At 36.7% G+C, this 23,310-nt stretch overlaps 1 protein-coding gene across 12 annotated transcripts in view; it reads left to right on the top strand.

The window, feature by feature from the left end:
- Positions 1–23,310, top strand: part of LOC105466921 (transcription elongation regulator 1) — a 64,063-nt gene that overhangs the window by 5,706 nt on the left and 35,047 nt on the right. For 8 of the 12 annotated variants that reach the window (XR_011624602.1, XR_978516.2, XM_011716139.3 and 5 more), the window contains exons 2-9: positions 1,903–2,128; positions 4,009–4,161; positions 5,732–6,161; positions 10,327–10,569; positions 15,115–15,177; positions 16,300–16,500; positions 17,380–17,492; positions 18,233–18,321. Coding sequence is in view for 8 of the 12 variants with exons in the window: in XM_011716139.3 (XP_011714441.2) it covers positions 1,903–2,128; positions 4,009–4,161; positions 5,732–6,161; positions 10,327–10,569; positions 15,115–15,177; positions 16,300–16,500; positions 17,380–17,492; positions 18,233–18,321 (1,518 nt within the window). In the remaining 4 variants the exon portion in view is untranslated. The remainder of the gene's footprint in view (positions 1–1,902; positions 2,129–4,008; positions 4,162–5,731; positions 6,162–10,326; positions 10,570–15,114; positions 15,178–16,299; positions 16,501–17,379; positions 17,493–18,232; positions 18,322–23,310) is intronic. The other 4 variants (XR_011624604.1, XR_011624603.1, XM_011716141.3 and 1 more) reach the window with 1 other exon arrangement.

Below are 23,310 nucleotides of genomic sequence, written 5' to 3'. Positions count from 1 at the left end.
CAAAAGCACTTGGGGGAAGAGATAGATAATACTATCTCATGTGACATTACTTATTTGCTTAAATGCTGTGGAGAAAATACATAGGGTGTTGAGAGTGAGAGGTGGTGAGGTAGTGTGCCCTACAGGGAAAGGCTTTCCCTTTAGATAGAGACTACTGATCATGTCCTAAGTTACCCCCTGCCCCCTTTAAAAAGTTTGGAAGTAATTTCAAACTTACAAAATGTCGCAAAAATAAAGCTAGAGTGTATTCAATGTTAATATTTTACCTTTTCTGCTTTACTATTTGCGTGCACACATGCCTCCTCTTTGTTATTCTGAACTGCGAGGGTAAGGTGTACCTATGGCTTTTTACCCCTCAATACTTCAGTATTTTCTAAGAATAGAGATACTATTTTACTTAACTACAGCCTAATTATCAGCTTCATAAATTTGTAATAATACTTTAATATGTTGTGCATATTCCAGTGTTGTCAGTTGATCTGGTAATGCCCTGTATGGCGTTTCCTCCTGTTATTACAGAATTCAATCTAGAGTTAAAATTGTGTTGTTATTGGCCGAGTGTGGTGGATCATGCATGCAATCTCAGTACTTTGGGAGGCCGAGATGTGCAGATCGCCTGAGGTCGGGAGTTCGAGACCAGCCTTGCCAACATGGTGAAACTCTGTCTCTTATAAAAAAAAAAAAAAAAATTGTGTTATTGTGTCTCTTTAAACTTCTTTAATCTGGAGCATTTCCACGCATTTCTTTGTCTTTTATGGATAACACTGACATTTCTGAAGAATACACATCCCCCTTTTAATAGAAAGAACATTCCTTCTGGCCGGGCGCTGTGGCTCATGCCTGTAATCCCAGCACTTTGGGAGGCGAAGGAGGGCAGATCGGGAGATCAAGACCATTGCCAACATGGTGAAACCCTGTCTCTACTAAAATGCAAAAAAAAAAAAAAAAAATTAGGCAGGCATGGTGGCGCACGCCTGTAGTCCCATCTAGTTGGAAGAAGAATAGCTTGAACCCGGGAGGCGGAGGTTGCAGCGAGCCCAGATTGCACCACTGCACTCTAGCCTGGCAACAGAGTGAGACTTGGTCTCGAAAAAAAAAAAAAAAAGAAAAGAAAGAACATTCCTTATTCTTATTCTGAGTTTGTCTGATATTTTCCTCATTATTAGATTGAGGTTATACATTTTTGGCTGGAATAGGTGATGTTGTATCCCTCTCAGTCACACATTATTTGTCCTTCTTAGATGATAATTAGTTTTGATCACTGGGTCCAGGTATTACCCAATTTCCTTATTACCTAGAGTGTTTTGTTTTGTTCATCCTTTCTTGCAACTTTAAGCAGCATGTGGGTGAAAACTTTAAGATCATCCAGATAACCCCCTTGTCTAAATTTTTGCCTAGACTCGGCATCCCTTGATCATTCATCCAGACTAGATCATCCATTGACGTAAGTTTTTTTTTTTTTTTTTTTCTGAAATGGGGCCTTGCTCTGTGACCCAGGCTGGAGTGCAGTGGCATGATCTTGGCTCATCGCAACCTCCATCTCATGAGTTCAAGTGATTCTCCTGCCTCAGCCTCCCCAGTAGCAGGAAGTACAGGCGTGCGCCTCCATACCTGGCTAATTTTTGTGTTTTTAGTAGAGATGGGGATTCACCATGTTGGCCAGGTTGGTCTTGAACTCCTGACCTCAGGTGATCCTCCCTCGGCCTCCCAAAGTGCTGGATTACAGGTATGAGCCACCGCACCCGGCCCATTGATGTAGTTTTTATCATGATGGTTGCAAAATGATGACTTTCCAACTCCAGTTAGACTTAAGAACCTTTTAAATTTGATGTAATTAGAGATCAGTAGCTACATTTTTGTAATTTTAAGAAAGAAAAATTTATTCCTTGCTCTCCCATGTAGGATGGCCCAACAGCAGGCCTTGAGGTTCCGAGGTCCGGCTCCCCCACCAAATGCAGTGATGCGAGGCCCACCACCTCTGATGCGACCTCCTCCACCTTTTGGTATGATGCGAGGCCCTCCACCACCACCACGGCCCCCCTTTGGACGTCCTCCTTTTGATCCTAATATGCCGCCAATGCCTCCTCCAGGAGGGATACCTCCACCTATGGGCCCTCCACACCTCCAGGTAAAGAATGTAGAGGTTGCCATTTCTTTGTTAGCATCATTATCAATATTATATATGGGTTTTGACTTAAAAACTTATATTCTTAAATAGTTTCAGTTTGTAGGAAAATGGGAGCTAAAGAGAAGATCCATATATTAATATGTTTCTTCTAAATTAGTGGTAGCAGTAATTACTAAGGAAATTCACAATAGAACTTTAAATGGTGATAGAGAAGTGTATGTATAAAACCAGGAGTCAATAGTTTTTACTTACCTTTAGCTCTGTGAATTGGCTTTAGTAATACATCTTCTTTGTGGAAAATGAAGTTTGAAATCTTAAGATATTTTTGAGTGGAGAAAATTTGTTTTCAATGATGTATGTTGCCAGCAAGTCTAAAAATATATGTATATATATTCCTGAGTAGTTATTGTCCCCAGGAAAGTGACAGCAAACACATTTTATAAGCACAGTAGAATTTTTTTTCTCCCCTGCGGGGAAAAGTAGGGTTATCTTACTATTTTTGAGAAAGATTTATTAGGGGATTTCTTTAAATAAAAACACTTGTGGTATTTTAACCTGTGGCATATATCCCTCTCCATTGTATCCAGACTTGCTGTCTGAAGTGAGGTCATGAAGGTATCAACTCTCGAATGTCTCATTTTGGGATTGTATTTTTTTTATTTGAGTATGTATCTATGTTTTCTTAGTTTAGCCTGTATAATTCTGAAACCAAATAAATATAGTGGTATCATCTGCCTTCCGTTAGCTTAGACAGTGAAGAATGAATTATACTAAAAATAGAAGAAGACAATGATGTGCCATTTAAATGATGTTAACTCTGTTTAGATAGGATTGTGGTTATGAAACAGACAGGTTTTAATACTTTGCTGAATAATTTTATGGCCTTCCAAATAACGAATAGCCTCTCCTTCCTTTAAACACATTGTTAAATGGTTTTATATTTGCTTCAAGGTTAGAATAAGAAATAGCTTTTTAACTTATTCTGGTATAATCTTTAACATGTGAATTTGTTCTAATTTGTGCCTTTAAGAGTTAAACCTACTTGTGGAGTATTATAAAATGTAATGAACTAATGTAACCCTCTCATTGAAATATATCAAATGTTGTGCTGAGATACTTTCTAATGTTGTCATGCCTTTCTCGGTCTTGAATAATTGTGTGGCTTTACTTTTTATTAAGTCCAAGTGATTTTCAGCCAAAGGCTCATGAAACATTTGGGATAGATATTTTGTGTAACTTAGATGTGGTGTGCTGACGCCTGAAAGATACTCAACTGATACTGAAAGATAGGAGTATGGGAAAGAAATTTTTAGGAAAGTAAAGTACAGCTTCACATTATTAGCATAGTTTGAGTTCCATTATCCAGATTAAGGTGCTTTTGATAATTGAATTTTAATGTTACTTATAGATTATAGAGGAAATCTTTTAAATCCCTGCTCAAAATGTTTTTATAATGTCATAGTGTCAATTTTTTAATTTTGAAACTCATTTTTATGTGCAGTGAAAACTTTTTCTTGAAGGATTCTTCAAGAAGCTGTGGAGACAGTGATGTGCCTGGTATTAAAACAGTATATAAAAATCAATTTTTTTTAAAAAAGTAATCCAGCGCTGTGTGTGTGAAAAGCAGAACATATAGAAAGGGGAGAGCAAAATTCAGTGACGGTGTTATAACCCACAGTTGACCACTATTAGTAGTTTGATGTGTTTCTTTCTAGTTCGGTAATTTTTGTTGCAGACATTTTGCTTCTACGACAGGTGAATGTATTTGAATAGACTATAAAACTAGTTTCTCTTACAGTGTTTTACTTTTGAGTAGAATTCAGTAATAATTTGAAGGAAAAGTAATTAAAGTGACTGTTACTGTCCTTGTGAATTAACAGAGACCACCTTTCATGCCTCCACCCATGAGTTCCATGCCTCCTCCTCCGGGTATGATGTTTCCACCAGGAATGCCTCCTGTGACTGCTCCTGGTACTCCAGCACTACCTCCTACGGAGGAGATATGGGTTGAAAATAAAACTCCAGATGGAAAGGTAAATTATAAAATATAATTTAAGTTGTCATTTTTTTGACAGAGGAGTAAAAAAGAGTTCTGGCAGATTGAGATCAGTGATATTGTCAATTAAGAATGAGCCTTGGGTAAGCAGGGAAATGGGGTAAGACTCCAGGAGAAGCTGACTGGATTCGATTTTTGTGCAGCAGATATAAGGTTGCCTGGAGTGCTAACACACATTTACCTGTGATTCTGGAAGCTTCTGGTCACTTTGGTACCATCTGCCTAGCACATACTAAATTTCAGGCTCCTAGAAGGAAAGCAGGTGTTCAGCATATACTGCATTGTTTGCATAACTGGTTTAGGCACATCGAGCCATTCTTATCCGTAAGGGAATGTCAACCCTCCTGAAATCCAAGTTCTCAGACTACAGATAAGGGCCAGCAGGGCTTTCTACGGATAGCTGTCTCAGGTCTGTTATGTTAAATTTCTGCATATAACATGGGTTTTCCTTTGGGTGTTAAAAATACAATGTGCTCATTGTAGAAAATTGGGCTGTGGGGTGGAATTACTTATTTTTGTTTTGTTTTGTTTTGTTTTTGTTTTTTGAGATGAAATTTTACTCTGTTGCCCAGGCTAGAGTGCAGTAGTGCGATGTTGGTTCACTGCAGCCTCTACCTCCTGGGTTCAAGCAATTCTCCTGCCTCAGCCTCCTGAGTACCTGGGGTTACAGGCACCTGCCATCATGCCTGGCTAATTTTTGTAATTTTAATAGAGACAGGGTTTCACCATGTTGGCCAGGCTGGTCTCAAACTCTTAACCTCAGGTGATCCCACCCACTTCGGCCTCCCAGAGTACTGCTGGGATTACAGGCGTGAGCAACTGTGCCTGGCCCTAAGTTATTTTATTTTTTATTTTTTTATTTTTGAGATGGCTTCTTGTGCTGTCACCCAGCCTGGAGTGCAGTGGTGCGATCTTGGCTCACTGCAACCTCTGCCTCTTGGGTTCAAGCAATTCTCCTTCCTCAGTCTCCCGAGTAGCTGGGATTATAGGCGCCCACCATCACGTCTAGCTAAATTTTTGTATTTTTAGTAGAGACGAGGTTTTACCATGTTGGCTAGGTTGGTCTCGATCTCCTGACCTCAGGTAATCTGCTTGCTTCAGCCTCCCAAAGTGCTGGGATTACAGACGTGAGCCACTGCACCTGGCTATTTTTTATTTTTGAGATGGAGTCTCTGTTGCCTAGCCTGGAGTGCAGTGGTGCGATCTCGGCTCACGGCAACCTCCACCTCCTGGGTTCAAGTGATTCTTTTGCCTCAGCTTCCCGAGTAGCTGGGATTACAGGTGCCTGCCACCATACCTGGCTAATTTTTAAATATTTTTAGTAGAGACAGGGTTTCAACATGTTGGCCAGGCTGGTCTCAAACTCCTGACCTCAAGTGCTCCACCTGCCTCTGCCTCCTAAAGTGCTGGGATTACAGGCATGAGCCACCATGCCTGGCCCTATGTTATTTTTAAATAGCTTTAAAGATAAAATATGGTTCCATTATTGTTTTTAATAATAATTGACAGATTTTATGATAACCATTGATTTTTTGCTTCCACTGCAGGTTTATTATTATAATGCTCGGACACGTGAATCTGCATGGACCAAGCCAGATGGAGTTAAGGTTATTCAGCAATCAGAACTGACACCTATGCTTGCAGCCCAGGCCCAGGTTCAGGCTCAGGCCCAGGCGCAGGCCCAGGCCCAGGCGCAGGCCCAGGCGCAGGCGCAGGCGCAGGCCCAGGCGCAGGCCCAGGCCCAGGCGCAGGCCCAGGCCCAGGCACAAGCTCAGGCTCAGGCACAAGCTCAGGCCCAGGCCCAGGCTCAGGTCCAGGCCCAGGTCCAGGCACAAGTACAAGCACAAGCAGTTGGAGCTTCCACCCCTACGACCAGTAGCCCAGCACCTGCAGTATCCACTTCAACGTCGTCATCCACCCCTTCCTCTACCACTTCTACCACAACAACTGCTACTTCAGTTGCGCAGACAGTATCAAGTGAGTACCACCCAGCATGTGTTTTTATATAGGGGCTAGAGAGGTGAACCAGTAGGGGACTACATTTCATATTGATCCCAGTGTTTCTGGTATTATCCTTTAATACCAGAATTATTTAAAGTACATTTTTGGCACTAAAACTTTTGGGTTAGAGAAAAACAGGAATTTATATTAATAGGAGGAAGTATTTGCCCACTTGCAATTCATGAAGCTAAGTTGAGAAAGTGCAGAGTTAGCTGTTCCGCTTGGCCAATAGTAATGCCGGGCATTGTGGGCTTGCAAAGTAAGTGTACGTCTTGGTCCCTACCTTACAGAGTTTCCAGTGTTCCTAATCGAGGAGGCAAGAGTAACACATGTGAAACAATTAGATATTGGTGTGCAAAACTATACAGTGAAAAAGATGTAAGAATTTGGGAAGTGGAGAAACGAGTGGGTGGACTATATGGGTATTTATCATGAAGGAAACAGAGTAGGGTTTAAGTAGGTTCACAGGTAAGGAAAGGATTTTCAGATAGGAGAAGCAACATGAATAAAGGTTAGGAAAATGATAAGTGTAGTTTATGGGGTTTTTAGGAAACTTCTGAGGTGAGAGGGTTTTATTTTGAAGGGTCTTAAGAACTAGGCAAATAGGTAAGACAGGTACCGGGGGTCTGTATAAATGCAGTATTTTGCAAGTTTTTTTGGTGTTGGTTTTTTGGGTGGTGATGAAATCAGGGAGGTTTATTAGGAACTTCTCAGTAATCTCTTTTAGAGTAGTTTCTAGACTGGGATGCGAGTAGGTAAATTGAGGAGTTGCCGTAGAAGGCAGCAGTCAGAAAGGCAGGAGAATTTTCAGGTATAAACTCACAGAGGCTCAAAGAATAGATCTTTTCTGAAAAGGTGAGAGTTGATTAATAGCAGATTTCAGGGATGAAGAGAGGGACACAGCTGTTAATTGGCTTAAAAGATTGTCATTAATATGAAAATATTGCTTTCTTTTTGGGAGGTTTATTTCTTTTTTTCTTTTTGTATTAATATACGAATATTACTCCTTACTCTGCAGGTTGAGACTAAGTCCAAAAGTACTTAAATAATGATTTTTAAAAATTCGATTATTTGTTATGACACTTGTCTGAAGATACACAGCTGTTCCTACAGTTTGATTATAATTTGTATTATTTTACTACCAGGATAATTGATAAGAATCAAGAAAAAAATGTGGGTTTTTTTGTGATTACTTCAGGGACTTGGGAATTATTAGTGTGTAAGAAATACGTATAAGAGAGAAATTCACATTGGCTTCAAATTTGAATTTATTTTATTGATAAAAAGCAACTGAAGAAGTTAAGTAAGGTACATATAATACGGGGATAGCCTTTAAAGATCCTGTCAATGGTTTTTAGATAGTTTGTGGGGGAAATGTACTGAACAGGAAAATGTGAATAGTGTTTTACAAGTCTTTGCTTTTGTAGCTAAGGTGAATTTTGATATGAAAGTATAACAGTCATACTAGCTAGTTTGTTAAGGGTCTTTACCTTTTTACAGGCTTAGTGCCTCCCAAACCTCTGGCAACGCAGGAGACTACCAGTTTTTATGGGGGACCTGTGGCAGTAATGGGAGAAGGGGATTAATAAAAGCAATGTAGTTTTATGTGGAGGGTCTGTGTTGCTTAAATTGTCTTTCCTGCGTTCTTAGAAAGGAGAAATAGTAGTACTTCATTTTGTTTTAAGAAAAGTGATTAGCTAGATAACTTAACCATACTATATGTAGTCCATTTCTGTTTTCAGAGTGGTGTGTCAGTAAGCTCATAGCTGTCTTCTGTCCTGTTTGTCAGTTTTGCTTTATTCTTCAGTGATTGGAGGACTTTATTCCCAGAAATATAAAATAGCAAAATCATATTCTTTTTACTGCTTTTAAACATCAATTTTGATGTCTACATATTCCAGTGTCTGTTTTTATTTTACTTGATTCAGTATCATAAAGCGTTGTCATACTGCAGTCTTAATATTTCTCCGTTTATTATATATAGTCACTTGTCTTTTTTAGTTAAGATCTGAGACTGGGTTAGTGTATTTTGAGGCCTAGTGCTTCACTAGTCGCTTTAGCAAATGAAGTTAGTAGGAATTTACCCACTGAAGCCTTAGATACCATTCTCCCAGTTTCCCATTATTTTATTGCTTTTGTTCTTTTCCTGTCATGACTCATGGCTACTAATCAAATTCAGAAAATGCTGTGCTGGAAAGTAAGAGAAATGGGTTGAAGAAATATTTTTTTGTCATCTCCATTTGTGTTCTTTTCCACTTGAAATTTGATGCCCTTATTTATTTTCCTGACTATAGTAGTTTGGATCACAATTTTAGCAATTATCTGAATACTATAATAATATTTAAGTTTTAATTTTCTGAACTACAATATAGATCTATGGGGTAAATGGGACTAAAAATTAAGAATATATTTTAATCCCAGTTGAGCATAAACTCAGTTTGTGCAAATTTGTGAAAAATGATGAAGAAATCCTACTTCTCAGGGAAGTTGGGAACAATGACTAGATACGTTTTCAGCCATTATAGTGGATTACAAATGCTAAATGGTATATGTATGGGACTGGGCAAATGTTGCATGTACTTTGTATTTTTCACACTGTTATAAAATTATATTAATATGATACTGTACCCTAAGGCTAGGTCTATGCTAGACCAACAATTCATTCCTGGGCCCCTGAAGATACTTGTTTGGCCCTGCTGTCTATTTAGCCAAGGTGAGTCCCTCATTAACAAGTATGAAATTGCTCACATCTTCCCAGCCTAAGTGAGTTTTTCATTATTAGAAGCTAGAAAAAAATACTGACAGATTTTGTTGTCAGTTGGATTATTGGGTGGTTTGTATTAAACAGTGTGCTTTTGTTTAGAACAAAATTGGTATAAAGATTGGGAAAGCACTGTTTTCATTTTATTTCATTTGACAAATTCATTCTTAGTCCAATATAGGTAGACATTTTTTTCTTTACATCAAAAAAAGATGAAGTATTTGTTACCAATGAATTACCAAAATGAATTTTATTTTGGAACTAGACGGGTTATGAATAAATAACAAAATTGTTTTGTAACATGTGAGAATTGAAACTTTTTGAAAAGTATAAAATAAGGATTTTAGTTTTTAGTTTGATTTTAAATGCAATTGCTAGGGATAGAATGTTTTATTTTCGATATTTAAAAATAATGTGTTAGCAGACCCCAAATGATCCGGAATTTCACATTTTCCTGGTCTCTCACAATGGAAACCTCAGTTTTTTTCATTTTTTAAAAATAATGAGAGAAACCTGAGTTGTTTTTGATTCCATTCATTCATATCCAGTTAGTCATTAGTTATTTGCTTATCTTTTTCTATTCTTTTCTTCCTATGCATCTGTGAGGTTAATTCATCAAATGAAACCTGTTTGTTACTCTTCCGTATAGGAACCTTTAGTTTTCTATATACCCCATTTACCTTCACGAAGTCACACAAATAATGCGAATGCATTCTTATAAAAAGTTCAAAGTCTAACAAAACATATATATTAATAGTAAAATGTGAAAGAGGCATACACAGAGGGTAACTACTGTTAATGTATTTTAGCTTGTATTCTCCTAGATCATTTTCTCTATATTACTTCAGTTCTGCCCTTTTCCTACCCAGTTAAGGGCATACACCTTAGCCTTTTGTTCAAGGCTAATTTCTGCTTCTGGCCCACCTTTCCAGCCACACATGGTTTTGTTGGTATGCCTACTGTTTCACTCATTAACTGCTTGCCTTCAGTTTTCTAAACAATTCCTTTTTGTTCTTTACCCTTTGCCTTTATTCATACTTTTCTCACTAGTTTATTTTTTTCTTCTTCCCCCCTCCTGCTATTTTCCTTGTTGAAATCTTAATTTTTCAAGGCTCAGCATCCCAATATAATTTCTATACCCTCTCACAGTTAGAAATGTTCTTTGGGTCTTGATTTATACTGCTATATGTTTATCACATTTTACTTTGTAAATTTCATTTAACTATTTTCAAGCTTCTCGAAGATGAGACCTTTTGACAGATTTCTTGCAGTGCATAGAATGGTCCCTTAAATAGTTAAATTACTGAATGCGTGAATGAATGAATATAGTAAAATGATTTATGAAGGAGTGATACATGTTTTTGTTTTATCTTTTATCAGCACCCACAACACAAGATCAGACCCCAAGTTCTGCTGTTTCAGTTGCCACGCCTACAGTTAGTGTTTCAACTCCTGCTCCTACAGCTACACCTGTGCAAACTGTTCCCCAGCCGCACCCTCAGACGTTACCTCCTGCTGTTCCTCATTCAGTACCTCAGCCAACAACAGCAATACCTGCTTTTCCACCAGTAATGGTACCTCCGTTTCGTGTTCCCCTTCCTGGCATGCCAATTCCACTTCCAGGTAAACCAACAGATTATAATAGTCTTTCCAGCTATGTTTTCATATTGTCAGTTAGTTTGTTCTCATGTGTCTGTTGCGTTTGAAATTTGCCTTGAATCTCACCTGTTTGAAACGTTTTTGAAAGATTCATGGCTAACTGCAATATTTTCTCTTAAGTTTTGGTAAATGTCCTTTTTTTGTTGTTGTTTACATGTCCTAAAATTAGAGCCACATTTAAAGCTACACTTATTTTGAATAATGCCCTCAACGAGTTAAAAATGATCATCTTTTCATGTAAATAATGTTCTAAATGCAATATTTTTGAAGGGTTAAGTCTATGAAGTTGAGAAATCACGTCACAGTAGCCTACACAAGTTGGGTGATTTATGTACAGTGCACTGTTGTAAGCACGTTACATGAATTAACTGCTTTAATTTTCACAACCATCTTATGAGATAGGTACACAGACAGGTTAAATTACTTGCCCAGCATCACATAACTAATAAGTGATGATGCTGAGATTTGAGCCTGTGCCCTCCACATCCAGAGAGTAAGCTCTTAATAACTATGCTTAGTTATTAAGAAAAAGCTGAGAAATTTTAAGAATTTAAGAAAATATGAGTGACTTAACTATAAAACAATTCATGTAAAACAGGAACTAGAAGGTTCCCTTGTAACAGTTATGAAGTAAAGCATAATGTGCATAATTTAAAAGTTTAAATTGTTATGGTGAATTAATGTGTTATATTGTCTTAAGAGACGTCATTAAAACTTCTGAGAAAGAATTAAGAAATATTGTGGAGTGGAACTCTTACCACAGGGTTTAAAAATGATAGTGTTGGGCATTCCAAATTTGAATGCATTAGTTTTTGTCAAACACATTTAATCCTTGATCCATGGTTCATTCTCCTTGTGTTATAGTTGAAAGTTTTGGTACCTTAGAGAGGTCAGGTTCACAGGGCTAGTTTGTGGCAAAGGCAAATAGAACTTAGGTGCCTTATCTCTCAAGTTCACATTCCACCCACTTATTGCTACTTTTTTATACTTGTTTCTGTGTAAGAATAGAGTTGTGATGCATCTGTTTCTTAGATTTGCATACATCTTAATTATCACTATTGCACTGGTTGTCTTTTTCTTTGTGACCATTCTGAAAAGGACACCTTCAGATATACCTTGTCAAGAAAGAAACTAAAAATTTCAGGTATTTTTTTGATTTGGAAAACCTTTTATACATTGTTGATGTAGTGTTAGATAATTAAATGCCCATTATGTGGTGTTTAAGAAATTCAAATCGTTTACAAAGAAGAAAACAAAAAATGTTTTTTCTACTGTTAGGGATTATCCCTTTTCTAGATTAAATTTAAGACAAGCAGCTGGATACTTTTCTCTATATGTAATTTTTCTGGGAAAACTAAATGATAGATGGAGAATAGCTTGATATTTGTCACAACCTCTTTTTGTAATTTTGGTCTGCTTTAGGGTTAAGGACAGTATTAAGACCAGATCGTGGATTCTGAGTGATCCGAAGGAGCTGGGGTTGCTAATTTTGTAGAGAGAAGATTGAGAGGTAGCATGGTAATGTTGTTTAAGTATTTTGAAAGGCTGTCATTTGAACAACTTTTGCTTTTCTTTAGAGGTTCTTAATTAGGACTAATGGATGAAAGGTACACAACAGCAAAATTTATTACTATAGAAAGTAGAAGTTTCTCGCAATAAAATCCCTCTGGCTCTAGCTTCATTTTGATGTCATATTTTCCCCTGTTGCTTGCTCCATCATTAAAAAAATTTGGACAGGTGGTGGTGACCATTTGAGTCACCTAATGAAGCAATACCTGTGAAGTTTGGCAGTAGAAAGCATTCAATAAACAGCAGCCATTAGGGAATTTTGGGGGTCGGTTGGAAGAGGACTTGAATTGGATAGTCTTAATATTTCTTTGGAGAGAGTGAGTGTCATATAAAGTGATATATTAGGCCAGGCACAGTGGCTCATGCTTGTAATCCCAGCACTTTGGGAGGCCGAGGCAGGCAGATCACCTGAGGTCAGGAGTTCAAGACCAGCCTCAACATGGAGAAACCCCGTCTCTACTAAAAATACAAAATTAGCTGGGCGTGGTGGTGCATGCCTGTAATCCCAGCTACTTGGGAGGCCGAGGCAGGAGAATTGGTTGAACCTGGGAGGCGGAGGTTGCTGTGAACCGAGATCATACCATTGCACTCCAGCCTGGGCAACAAAAGTGAAACTCCATCGCAAAAAAAAAAGTGATATATTAGTATCAAATATTAGTTTGTTTATTAAGACTTTTTGGTATTAATATTTGTTCTCTTTTCTCATTTTCCCTTTTAATTCAGTCCTACAAGGTGTTTAGTAAAAAACAAGGACAAAGGAGACTTGTTTTTCTCTTCCCCAAATCTTTGGTTATACAAACAATGAGATCTGTGTCTCCTGGTTTTTCTCTTTTAATTCAGTTCAGCAATAAAGTGAACGGGAAGGATTTGTATGTAATTTGTGTTGGAGGCTTAATTTCTTTTTGAAATAGCCTTGTCTGGGTTCAGTGAGGATGATTGAGGAAGGGATAGTCAAACAAGATGAAGGGAAGGAGTGGAAGAATTAGGTAAAATACAAAAGTAGGGAGTGGAGTTTGGACATAAATAGGTCTAGGATTATAGGATTTCTACTTCTAAAACTATAAAATTTTATCTGGAATTTTAAGAAACTTAACTGTCAGTGACATTGGAATCATCCAGAATCCTGAATGGAATTTTCTCATTTCTTAGATGATAATTTGAGGACAGAGTTGTAGGAAAATTGAACAAATGCTCCCTTTAAAAAAAAAGGTTAAAAATTTAGATTTTTATTTTGTGAGTATTCACAATCTGCATGTAATCACCTTGAGAGAAACTTCAGTGTATCTTTTTAGCATGAGAAGAAACACAGGACCTTTCTATATGGTCTGTATGTTGATAGTCAAATAGAAGAGTTCTGCTAGCCCAACTGGTTTTCAATAATGGTGGTTAAGCCTACGTATGAATAGATTTGATTTTCTTCTGCATAAGTTGTATAGTTAAAATTATTTATTGGAAGGCAGTTTTGGAGAACATCTTTAAGAGTAAAGTTCATATGTTCATAAGAATTGAATTTCCTGTGCTGAGTTTAGTAGGTTCAGTGCTTCTGCAGATGGCGGTATTTATACTAATTAAACTTAATACATGCTGTAACTTCGTTAACCAAATGAATTTTTCCATTGCGTTCTTTCAAGATTAGGGAAAATAAAATTATACATATAACTTTATTCAGCATGCTTTCCTCATCCAGTGTTTTTATTTTAGTTTAAAAGTTAATAGAAAGTTTACTTTAAATATTCTTTATATAAAATAGTAATTAAGAAATAAAGGTACTTTTCAATAATTGACACTATTTTTGTTTGCGTGTGTGAACATAGTTAAATTTTATACAAACCCAGGAGTTTAATTTTACTTTTAGTCTCAGAGGTAGGAAAAATGTTTTCCCTGTCCTTTAGTGGGGAAAATAGTTTATTGTTACTATTTTTAATTTTTACAGGGTACCAAACTAAGCTTAGTTTTTTCAGCAGAAAAAAATAAAAAAGTAAAAATTATTGACCCTATACTTTTCTTCAGACTTTGGCCTTTTCCTCTAAAAGTTTTTAATTTCCTCAGTTAATCAGTCTTAGTTTTCCAGCTTTTCATTCTCTTTTTAAAAAGTCACCATTGTAATGCATCATGATGAGTCTTCATTCTTCTAAGAACTGTACATAATTTTCATTATTTAATACAATTACTACTTCTTTAGTCAGCTTAAATGATAGAAGTTTTTGCAGCTATCAGCCCATATAGTCATTAGTGGTATTAAAGGGGCTGAATGTTTCTTAATGTTTTATCCTGCTTCCACAGTGTTCCAAGCCCATGGGGTTCCATAGAGCAGGCACTAAACATGGATATTTTGGCATTAGTGAAATGCTATCTTCCTCTTCATCTTTGCCTTTCTTTTATTTAAAGTATTGTTTGCAGTGGAATATTTGGATCCATCTCATACCTTACTTTCTTCCTCTCCTCACCAACCCTAGCTTATTCCTTTTCTACTTCTGCATGGTTGTACTCCATGCCTCAGCTCCTGCATGTAGTTTCAACTTAGCAGCAGCATAGAGAAAGTGTCTTGTCGGTGTCATGCTGCATCTGCCTTTTACTGGTGTCTGAGCAATGGCAGCATGGGTTTGATGTCCTGTGGGAAAATGACCCACCTGAGAATTTGTTATGTATGTGTAATGAAGGGGCTTTCTTTTGTTGAATTTAAACTCTTGAGACTCCTTCAATATATTCAGAGCTGGTTTGATAAAAAAGGTAATTGATGCTATCATTTAGAATTAGTGTCATTGGATTTGGCAGCACTTCCCACAAAATGTCAAACAAAAAGAAATTTTACTCCATTCTTGGTCTTTTTCATTGGAAATAGCATTCTAAATTGTAGTGGTAAATTATTTCCCTGAATCCCAGTGGTAGCCGACATACAATGGCAGCTTTCCAACGTATGCTTGCTTATCCATTTTACAGGTGTAGCAATGATGCAAATAGTCAGCTGCCCGTATGTAAAGACAGTCGCTACCACCAAGACCGGTAATTTTTAAAACCATCTTAGTTTGTTTTGTCTGTAAGTTGGCATGGTAGTGAATGTTGTTGTTTATCCTTTTATTTATTTTTTGCCCAAGTAAGTGGATTTTTTCTTTTTAATGAGCAGTATAAATGCAGTTGTCATATTTGGCCAACACTTAATTTTCCCAATTGCCTGTAGTATTAGCTTCTTTGGTTCACAAAAACAAATAAGGTCAGATCACTTTGTATCTTAATTTATGTAATAAGTGTAAACAACTTCATTCTCATATTCATAACATTTAATTTTATTTTTGATGTGTGTTTTTAAGTTAAATATAAAAAAATCATTTCCATGTGTAAAGTGATGTGATTATGCTTGCATGCTAGTGAGTATATGTGTGTGAATACATGTGTATAGTATACATTTTAAAGTTATTGAAGTAAGATAACTACCTGAAACTTAAATTTTAGTATAGGATTTGAGGACTTTTTTTTTTTCCAGTTTTGATTCACATATCCTTATTTTAATAGTATTTTACTTATATATTACCAGCTTATTTAGCTGTCTTGTAAAAAATGTAAATCTTGGTTTGTCTTCTAAAAAGTAGACGAGCTTTGCTTTCTCTTAGGAAAAGAGTAAACAAAGGGTATAAGGATATTTGAGTTAATCATTCAGAGTTGATAAACTCAGTCATTTGCTATAAAACTGAGAATATTCATACCCTTTTAGTTACCTTAAAATTAAAAATAATTTTGCCTCAGGAAATATCTGTAGTAAATATGTTTGTTGTCTTCATTAGAATTTGATGTTATCTTTATAAAAATATATTTCTATTCATAAGTAGAGAATATACCATGTTTTTAAATATTTATTATGTTAAGATTTTTTCATAAGTGAGACCCAAATTTCTGACTGTTTTTAAGGGTTGAATTTCTGTGTCTAATTGAATTTAGGCATTAGAACTAAAAATCCAGGGAAATAGAATTAAGTGGTATTTATGTCACCTTTTTATATGATTTTTGTTTTGTTCCAACTGGTCCATTCATTTATTAATATTTAATAGAAAGATTTAGCTCATATTTTAGAGGTTTATTTTGTATTGCAGTTTGATGCTTGGATCTAATTTTTTATTATTCTTTTTTTAGGTGTATTGCCAGGAATGGCCCCTCCTATCGTACCCATGATACATCCCCAGGTTGCTATTGCAGCTTCACCTGCAACCTTAGCTGGAGCAACAGCAGTTTCTGAATGGACTGAATATAAAACAGCAGATGGGAAGACATATTATTATAATAATAGAACATTAGAATCTACCTGGGAAAAACCCCAAGAACTAAAGGAAAAAGGTATATAGTGGTTGTAATGACTTGGGAAATAGTATAAACTGTAGTAAGTAGAATGGTATTTAAAGTTCTGAGTTAATTTCTTTTTAACATATTTGAGGGATTTGCTAATTACACAGTCGTTGGATTATTTTTACTGAATTGATAAATATTTATTTTAAAAACTAGTTCTACTTACATGTTATCATTTTTTCCATCTGGAGAAATTGTTATACATATGTACATATGTATGTACATATTTTTACTGTTAGGAATTTTCTAATTATATTGCATAATTATTGTAATCATTATTGAGATTGATAATACAGATCGGGAAGGAATGTGTTTTTTTATGTGTTCTGAAGAAAAAAATTTAGGCCCTTAGAATCTTAGATGTAGAAGATTCATAATTTTTTATATCACAAGCTCCTGTTATTACTGTTGTTTTTAAAATTTGGGACAGAGCCTCACTGTGTTGCCCAGGCTGGTCTTGAACTCCTGGGCGTAAGCATTCCTTCTGCCTCACCTTCCCAGGTAGCTGAGGATTATAGCTACATGTCAGTGTGCCCACCTCATCAAACCCCTTTTTCTGTTCCTAAGTATCTTAGTATCTTATCCCTTTTAGCAAAATAAATGATTGCTACAAATGATATATGAATGACCTGAAAGATTTAATGTCCCTTCGAAATCAGTAGGTTGTCTTCAAATCAGAGAGTTAACCTGATTGGTGTAGCAAGGTATTTGAAGTTGAGCATTACATAAGATTCAAATCAAAGATATTATAAAGAAGGACATTTTATGTTTATGGCTAATATTGGGAATGGAATATTTTAATTGCTTATTCTCTGAAAGTTCTTAGAAAATTACATCAAAACCTTTGACATTATCTTAATTTTTTAATAGAAAAGTTAGAAGAGAAGATTAAAGAGCCAATTAAAGAACCCTCTGAAGAGCCTCTGCCAATGGAGACGGAGGAGGAGGATCCTAAAGAAGAGCCTATAAAGGAGATAAAGGAGGTAAAGGGCCATGACCCATTAACCTGGGAGCCACATTAATTGTTTCCTACAGCTTACTTGTATGTGAGTATCTATTTGATAGATTTAAAAATAATTGTTATAAATTTGATCTCTGAAATTTTAGGTTTCTTGCAAGTTCTTTATTCAGTTTTTTCTTTGAAAGTGTCATTAAATTACTTCTTGTACTGAACTGAGACCCATAGAAAGACAGGGCCTTGGACCAGAGGTTGGACCTGATCTCTAACCTTCTGACTTATAAACTGACTGGTATTTGTTAAAATTATAAGTGTAACTTCTTATTTGGAGAATGTTAGATATATTTTATCTGTCCTTTCTGCTCTTGTGTTCCTGCATAGCCAGATCCATGTATAGCACTAAAGGAGTTTTTTATTCAGTGAAGGACCGTGGTAGTCAGGTTTTAGTAGTAGGAAAGTTAGCAGAAATAAGAAACAACCTTAAATGAAGAGGTCTGTACTCCATATCTGCTCCTAAGCACATGGTTAGTGAGTCTATAAGATAGGACCAGCTGCTGCTGCTGGGTTCTGCTATTGTGAAATTCAGCTCTTTCTGTGGGATGAAGATTTAGAACTTTCTTAGAAATTCCTACTCAGAGTCTCCTTTCCTCATTCTAGCAGCAGATTTTGTGTTGATTGCACTTTGAGCTGTTTGCCTTCATACTTTTGTGGAACATTCAGGTATAGTTAATGTGATACTAATTAGAATAATCTCATTTCTTGTAGGAGCCCAAAGAAGAGGAGATGACTGAAGAAGAAAAGGCTGCCCAGAAGGCAAAGCCAGTTGCTACTGCTCCTATTCCTGGTACTCCGTGGTATGTATTTGGCTCAAGTAGTAATTTTTAAAAATCATACTTGATTGTTACATGGTTTCTTTTGTAGAAAGGAAAAGTACTTTAAAAAGTGTATGTCAAATATGTTTTTATCTACTGAATATTTCGGCCTTTGTTTGTTGTATTTGAGTTATTCAAAACTGAAGTTCAATTACTACAAGTGTCTTCCTAGTACTCTCCATTAATGTGTATTCTTCATAATTATAGACATGACCACTGTGAGATCCTGAATCTACTTTTTGTTTAAAATATTTTAAATTTGTTTTTGCATGTTTACTCACTATGTAATTACATTTATAGAACTGTGTAAAATTATGTCTTTCAATCTAAGTATGGCATCCCTCATTTTATAGTACTCCAGTATCTTGTGCTTCATAGATACTGTGTTTTTAAAAATCTAAAGTTTTGCGGCAACCCCATCATTTTTTCAACAGCACATGCTTATTTTGTGTCTCAGTGTTACATTTTGGTAATTCTTGGGATATTTCAAACTTTTTCATTATTATTATATCTGTTACAGTGATCTGTGATCAGTGATCTTTTATGTTACTGTTGTAATTGTTTTGGGGTGCCACAAACCACACCCATGTAAGATGGTGAACCTAGTTGATAAATGTGTGTGATCTAACTGTTCCAGCGATCAGTTCCCCATCTCTCTTCCTCTCCTCAGGTGTCCATTTTCCCCAAGACACAACAATATTGAAATAAGGCCAATTAGTAGCCCTATAATGCCCTCAAAGTGTTCAAGTGAAAGGAAGAGTCAACATACCTCTCACTTTGTGTGTGTGTGTGTGTGTGTGTGTGTGTGTGTGTGTCTTTTTTTTTTTTTTTTTTTTTTTAAAGACAGAGTGTTGCTCTGTTGCCCAGGCTGGAGTGCAGTGGTGCGATCTTGGCTCACTGCAACTTCTGCCTCCTGGGTTCAAGCAATTCTCCTGTCTCAGCTTCCCAAGTAACTGGAATTTTAGTTATGTGCCACCACGCCTGGCTAATTTTTTGTATTTTTAGTAGAGATGGGATTTCACCGTGTTAGACAGGATGGTCTAGATCTCCTGACCTCGTGATCCGCCTGCCTCGGCCTCCCAAAGTGCTGGGATTACAGGCATGAGCCACCACGCCCAGCCACATACCTCTCACTTTAAATCAAAAACTAAACATGATTAAGCTTAGTGAGGAAGGCATGTCAAAAGCCAAGATAGCCTGAAAGCTAGACCTCTTGGGCTAAATAGCCAAGTTGTGAATGCAAAAGAAGGAAATGAAAAATGCTGTTCCAGTGAACATAAGAATGATAAGAAAGCCTTATTCCTGATAATGGAGAAAGTTTGAGTGGTCTGGATAGATTATCAAACCAGCTACAACATTTCATTAAGCCAAAGCCTAATCCACAAGAGATGCCCTACCTGTCATCAGTTCTGTGAAGGCTGAGAGTGAGAAAGCTGCAGAAGAGTTGGAAGCTAGCAGAGGTTGGTTCATGTGATTTAAGTAAGAAACCATCTCCATAACATGAAAGTGCAAGAGGAAGCAGCACGTGCTGGTGTAGAAGCTGTAGCAAGTTATCCAGAAGATCAAGTTAAGGTTATTGATGACGGCAGTTGCACTAAACAACAGGTTTTCAGTGTAGATGAAACAGCCTTCTATTGGGAGAACATGCCATCCTAGGACTTTGATAGCTAGAGAGAAGTCACCCCCTGGCTTCAAAGGATGGACTGACTCTCACCATCTCTCTGGTGACTTTAAGTTGAAGCCACTGCTCGTTTACCATTTTGAAAATCCTAGGGCCCTTGAGAATGATGCTAAATCTATTCTGCTTGTGCTTTATAAATGGAACAGCAAAGCCTGGATAACAGCATATCTGTTTATAGTGTGGTTTACTGAGTTAAGCCCACTGTTGAGACTTAATGCTCAGAAAGAAGTTTGTTTTTTTTGTTTTTTTTCCTCAAAATATTACTGTTCATTGACAAAGCACCTCTTCATCCAAGAGCTGTGATGGAAATGTACAAGGAGATGAATGGTGTTTTCATGCCTGCTGACAACATCCAATCTGCAGCCCATGGATCAAGGAGTCATTTTGACTTTCAAGTCTTATTACTGAAGAAATACATTTCATCAGGCTATAGCTGCCACAGATTGTGATTCCTGTGGTGGATCTCGCAAAGTCAATAGAACACCTTCTGGAAACAATTTACCATTGTAGATGCCATTAATAACACTGGTGATTCATGGGACGAGGTCCAGATATTAACATTGACAGGAGTTTGGAGGAAGTTGATTCCAACTCTCATGGATGATTTTGAGGAAGTGAAGACTTCAGTGAAGGAAGTCACTGCAGATGTGGTAGAAATAGCAAGAGAACTAGTATTAGAAATGAGCCTGAAGATGAGCCAGAATTGCTGCAATTTTATGAGAGAACTGTAATGGGTCAGGAGTTGCTTCTTATGTATGAGCAAAGAAAGTGGATTCTTGAGATAGAATCTACTGGTGAAGATGCCATGAACATTGTCGAAATAATAAGGGATTTAGAATATTACATAAACTTGGTGGATAAAGCAGCAACAGGGGGCTTCCGTTCTGATTAATGCCAAACTTTAAGGAAGCTCTACGGTGGGTAAAATGCTGTCAAACAGCATTGCATGCTACAGAGAAGTCTTTTGTGAAAGGGGGAGTCAATTGATGTAGAAAACTTCATATTTGTCTTATTTTAAGAAATTGCCACAGCTACCCCAGTTACCAGCAACCACCAGCCTCATGAGTCATTAGCCATCAAGAGATTGAGGCAAGACCCTCCACCAGCAAAAACATTATGATGTGCTGAAAGCTTAGATGATTGTTAGCATTTTTTAAGCAATAAAGTATTTTTAAATTATGGTATGTACATTGGTTCTTTTGGACATAATGTTATTGCACACTAAGTAGACTACAGCATGATGTAAATATAACTTTTGTATATGGTGGAATACAAAAATTTTGAGATTTACTTTATTGCAATATTTGCTGTATTTTGGTGGTCTGGAGCCGAACCCACAATATCTAAGGTATGCCTGTCTACTTCTTATTTTCCTCTTATCTTGTTTTTCCCTTTTCTTTCTTTTGCCACATCAGTGCTTCCTTTCCTGTTCCTGCTCCAACTTATTTAATCTATATGCAATCCACACTTTGCAATGATTTGGCTTGTTTCAGAAGTCTTGTAATGTATAGTTTCCCTTCTAACTTCTTTTCCTTGTTTTTGTTATTGAAGAAATAAATGTTTTTCCTATAGTGTTCCCAAATCTAGATTTGTCCCCATGGTACTGTCTAATAGGGTCCTCCATGGTACTGTTTAATACAGGGTCCTCCATTCCTGAATTTCCTACAGACAGGCAAGCAGGTCTAGAAGTGTGATCAGATTCGAATTTAATCTTTTTGGCAAGCCTAGTTCATAAGTGATGATGATTATTGCATAGATCAGAGGTTTTCAACTAGGAGTAATTTTGCCCCTAGTGGATATTTGGCAATGCCTGGAGACATTTTTGGTTGTCAAGACTTGGAGGGTGTTAATAACATCTAGCAGATAGATGCCAGGGATGCTCTAAATATCCTGTATGCACAGGACTGCTCCCAACAAGAATTGCTTCTCTAGCCCAATATGTCAGCAGTGTGAGATTGAAAACTCTGGCCAAGATCAGTTAAATCAGTAACCCATTTATGCTGAAGGTTGTGCAAATTTTTTGTATGAAAAAGCAATAGGATATAAATCCCACAAGCTTAGCATTCCAATAATGGAACACTAGGCATAACCGCATGAAGGGTTGAAAGTAATGGTAATGTATTTCTTTTATTCCCTTTTCATTTATTAACTGGGATGCTTATAGAGAGATACTTCCCCTTATCACTGTTGGTCACTTAGAGGTACAAATTGTATAGGAAGGGAAGGGCTTAGCAGTTTTCAGAATAATGAGTTGGTTTGAGTGTTATTAATTCATAGATTTAAATATATTTTCTATGTTTTTAATATATTACAGTTTTTATCCTTATTGATGTTTAAAATTGTCTCCTCTTTGGTCAGGAGAAGGCTCTTGCAGCTGACTCTTTAGGTTTTTTTTGTTACAATCCTCTATAGCTTCCCTGCTTTCCTCTATGACAAGACATTCTAGGCTTATCTTGTATATTTCCTATCTCAGACCTAGATTCAGCCGTTTCTCTAGGGGGCCGTTGCCATTTTTGTGGGAATTGGATAGTTTGCAACTGTATTAGTCATTATTTTTAGACTTCTTTGGTAGACACAGCTGGAAGGTACCCACATTCAAAGATACAGCATGAGTTCATAGCATTACTTCCCATTTAGATCTACCTCAAGATTTTTATTGAACCTCATCATCTATCTTCAGTATCTCATTTCTTGCTGAAAATACTGTTTCTCAATGATAGTGACCTAATCGTTTGCTTTTCTCACACATGTCACTGAGTAACAATACCAAAACTATCACTAACAATATGATTACTGAAGATAGTTTTTGTTGTTGTTATGTTTAGGGCATATCACTGTAGGAATGCATAATCAAATTACTGTGTTTTAAAGGCACTTGGAATAATTGTTTTCTGTATAATTTCTATATAATTATTCCACTGACTGTTACACAGGCTCATTAAAAAAAATAATTATGGAAAATATTACCTGGTTTCAAAGTTATGAAAACAGTCTGTATTCCAAGAATATATTCCTGGGTTGTGGTTTCTCTGTTTGAGTATTGTACGTGAAAAGCTGGTAACCAACTCCAAACCCCCTCAATTTGGAGCTTCATGGTCCTCACTAATTTTCAGACTTGGGGTCTCTTCCCACTTCCTCTGTTCTTCAGATGAGATAGTTAATTATTGATTTTTTATTTTTATTTTTTAAGTGACAGGGTCTTGCTCTGTCACCCAGGCTGGAGTACAGTGGCATGATCATAGCTCACTGCCTCAGCCTTCTGCCTCCTGAATAGGTGGGACTATAGGTGC

Source organism: Macaca nemestrina, chromosome 6 (assembly GCF_043159975.1).
Source record: "Macaca nemestrina isolate mMacNem1 chromosome 6, mMacNem.hap1, whole genome shotgun sequence".
In the NCBI taxonomy this organism is placed as follows: domain Eukaryota; kingdom Metazoa; phylum Chordata; class Mammalia; order Primates; family Cercopithecidae; genus Macaca; species Macaca nemestrina.
Note: the sequence above shows the minus strand (reverse complement) of the source record. Positions and strands in the feature narration are given on the sequence as shown.